At 41.8% G+C, this 3,687-nt stretch overlaps 1 protein-coding gene across 1 annotated transcript; it reads left to right on the top strand.

Annotated features, from left to right (window-relative positions):
• The first annotated feature begins 495 nt into the window (after window positions 1–495).
• LOC311248860 (uncharacterized protein) lies at window positions 496–2,401 on the top strand. Its single transcript, XM_084338089.1, has 4 exons — window positions 496–530; window positions 985–1,020; window positions 1,534–1,844; window positions 2,335–2,401. The coding sequence occupies exons 3-4, from the start codon at window positions 1,537–1,539 to the stop codon at window positions 2,384–2,386; spliced, it is 360 nt and encodes a 119-aa protein (XP_084194215.1). The 5' UTR covers window positions 496–530; window positions 985–1,020; window positions 1,534–1,536; the 3' UTR covers window positions 2,387–2,401.
• The last annotated feature ends 1,286 nt before the right edge of the window (window positions 2,402–3,687 follow it).

Raw genomic sequence — 3,687 nt, 5'->3', positions numbered from 1 at the left:
CTCATAATAGGTCCACAAGATCTACCCAGAGAGGGGACTGTACTGTGCCGTTTAGGTCCAGCTCCTTCAGTCAGTCCTGTTTTGCAGTCAGAGCCACTCAGTTTTGGAACATCCTACCAACTGAAATACGATACTCTGCTACCTACCACACCTTTACAAAAAAAACTCAAGACCTGGTTATTAACCAATCAAACATGTGATCACTTTTAATCAGTTCATTGTGTATTTTGTTATTGCTTTTACTATTATGTTGGAGTGTGTTGTAAATAACTGTGTTTTACTTTTAATGCTTCTGTTCTAGGTGTATGGTCGGTCTTATAACATCTTGCCAAAAGGACTACAGTTGCGAATTAGCCAGCTGGCTAAAACTGACACATTTACAGAAATGTTTATTAATGTGTAACGGAACGTAAACCAATCCCGGTCACCCTCTTTATCTGGGAACGCCCAAACCCAACTTCGGTCACGCCCCATCTTGCGCGGCATTCTGGATCTTTCCTCACAGCCCCACCAGATTTTCACGTCGAAAGGTAGGTGATATGAAATCATACTTATTTTAGAGTATATATATCAAATTTCATGAGTATTCATCTATATTTAGTCATCTAAAGACTACTAGATGTGAACGTTTGTACCACTGCAACGTTATAATTGTTCGAATGTGTTCGGGGCGACGCTGATTTCCAAGTAAAAGTAGCTTCCTGTTCCTTAAACACGAACTCCCACTCGCCCCAAGATGAAGTCAGATTGTTTGGTTATGTTGCTAGCATATATAGCCAGTGTTTTGTCCGACGAAATGTGTTGTACATTTGTAATCTTAATAAGAGATCTAAGTTTGTCTGAACGAGTGATGAACTGAGGTTGCGCGAAAATAATCGAAGGGAGAACAATAATTTTCGCGGGGAAAATAATGAACTGGTTTTCTCTCTCTCTCTCTCTCTCTCTCTCTCTCAATCTCTGTATAAAAAAACATCTGAAGCATAGACAGTGACAAAGTCCAGAGACAGCACAGCAGACACGGTAGGTTTGTGTGTGCTTGTTTGTTTCTCTACAGGTGAATGGAGGTGTGTGTGTGTGTGTGTGTGTGTGTGTGTGTGTGTGTGTGTGTGAGGCTGCCATGCTGAACTGGGTGAAGGTAAGGTTGTGTGTGTGTTTGCATGTCTGGTAATATTTCAGCATAATCATTTTGGTTTCATGCTCATTCATATTCAAGTTCATTAACAAAAGGCAAGATGTTCTTGATACCTTCCATTGTTCTGCATCTTTTCATCAGAATTTCACTCATATCCAACAAACCATAGCAATAAACTAAATTCATCATTGAGGTCAACAACCTCCTTATCCATATTCAAAAAAACAATTCAAATCTAATTTAATTTCATCATAAATCACTCACATAAGTTCCCTCCTAGCACTGTTTTTTTTAAATAATGTGCTAAATAAATCAAATAAAATAAACTCGTCAGTCGTACAATAATAATAAAGTTCATATTATTTTACTTTCTTGTTTAAAATATTTTTGTGTGTTTGCAGAGCATGCCTAATATCCGGCAAATGCGGAAGAGGGAGAGGAAGGTGCGTCTGTGGACCCAGGAGGCCATGGATCAGGCCATTGCAGAGGTCAGAGCAGGCAGGTGGAGTGCGAGGCGGGCAGCCACGTTGTTCGAGGTCCCTAAGTCCAGCCTGATCGACCGACTCAGCGGAAAGGTGTCTCTGGCCTGCAACATCGGCCGGGGCACCTATCTGACCCCTGAAGATGAGAGTTCCCTGGTGGAGTACTGCTTGTACTCTGCCAGTTATGGGTTTCCGCTGACGAGGTCGATGGTCAATAGCCCGTGTCAGAGGTCCGTTATCACACAATAATGACCGCTGTGGGACAATAATGACCGCTGTGCGCAGCTGTTCGCAATCAAGCCCACTACAACACTGTATCAGTGCTGCTCAGCATATGCACAGCTGCACTCAGTCATGCAATCAGACCAGAGACCTGCCGGCTGCCGATAATAATAATCACTTTATTTGGGCTGACAGAGCCACAGAACAACTGCGTCTTCATTTGATCTAGTCTTGTCGATGAATTAGGTATATTGTTAGTAAGTTAGCCATGTAATAAGCGGGATAATGTATAGCTTTACTCGATCATTGTCGCAAAATAATTGACCTTCACTGACGTTTAAAACACCTCAGCGCTGCGCCTCGGTATTTTAAACTCCGTGTCGGTCAATTATTTTGCGACAATGACCTCGTAGCTATACATTATCCCTTACTTATTATTGGACCTTGGTATATTGTAATCAAGCAGCGTCATAATAATAAATTTCTTTTTAACTGCAGGTCACACCACCAAGAGGCAGAAGCTGGGGATCTGGCGGTGTGGCCGGTGTAAAAAGGCGAACCCCCCCTGTGGACTCTGAGGGTTTGGTGTCGTGGGTCCAGTGTGACAACTGTCACAAATGGTTCCACACCATGTGTGTCCAGTGGGAGGAGGAGGAGGACGAAGATGCTAGTTTCTGGTGTTACTGGTGTTTGGATGAATGAGTGTATGAATGAGTGAGCGAATGAAAAAATTTATAAATATGTATGGTGTGCTGTAAATAGTTATTGTTCTAAGTTATGTTTATTGTATTTTTTATATAATGTTTATAAAATTTTATGAAGTGCTGGCTGTTGTGTTAAATTTGTCATATTTTTCTTGAAAACACATGTACTCACAAATGTTAATGTGACAAGTGATTGTGATTAATATTTTGTTTGTTAGACAAATAAAATGGGGATGTTGTTTGCTCCTGAGATGAGATGGTAGACAAACGACACTACCTTCCAGCTGACAGTAGATGGCAGCATTGATTTTAAAGATGAAAACAGGTTCAAACAAAGAACTCCATTTTCCAAGACCTTTTTTCACAGTTCACAGGTCAGCAGGTCGGTAAAAGTTGATGAAAATGCGATCTGAACACAGGAGCGTTAAACTATGAATGCGCCCTCACGTCACCTCAGTACAGTGACCGTGAATGGCCACCTAATTATCATAATTAAAGTGCATCATTAGCATTATGTTTGTTGTCTAAAGGGAACTAAAATGGTAAAATTAAAGTTTTTAAATGATATCCGCATATATAGGACAAATAAAACAGCGTTGTTTTGTAAAAAACTCCAATGAAAACGGCGCAAGGTACGTAATATTCGCTATTGTTATGCAAATGTGATAGAATCCTATAAAAAGGTGGACGCACTTGGGCACTGTGACGTTACTGTCCTCGAGTACAACGTCTCCCTGCTCACTAACCAGTGCCTCCACGGAACCCCCCCCCCCTTCCTCTACCTTAAAGAACTCATCACCACTCACTCCTGCTCACGCTCCGGCCAGGCAAACCTCCTCCAGCGCCCAAGGACCAAACTCCGCACCATGGGAGATCGGGCTTTCATGCTCTTCCGCATCGCAGGATCCACAAAGAATGGATTGCACGGTGCTAATTGCACCCTTACTTATAATTCATTATGAATTGAAAATGGGGGACCCTGATGTAAACAAGACGAAAGTCTATCTCTGTCTGCATCCCCTTAACAATTGTGTGTATTGAGCTGTACTGTACTGTACCCATTCTGCAATCTGTTAATAAAATGTTCAATCAATCAATCACCTGCAATCCATTCTTTGTGGATCGCGCCCCCAGTCTGTGGAATGCT

Source organism: Notolepis coatsorum (genome assembly GCF_963971535.1).
Source record: "Notolepis coatsorum genome assembly, chromosome: 2".
Taxonomy (NCBI): domain Eukaryota; kingdom Metazoa; phylum Chordata; class Actinopteri; order Aulopiformes; family Paralepididae; genus Notolepis; species Notolepis coatsorum.
This window is presented reverse-complemented; position numbering and strand designations above follow the sequence as displayed.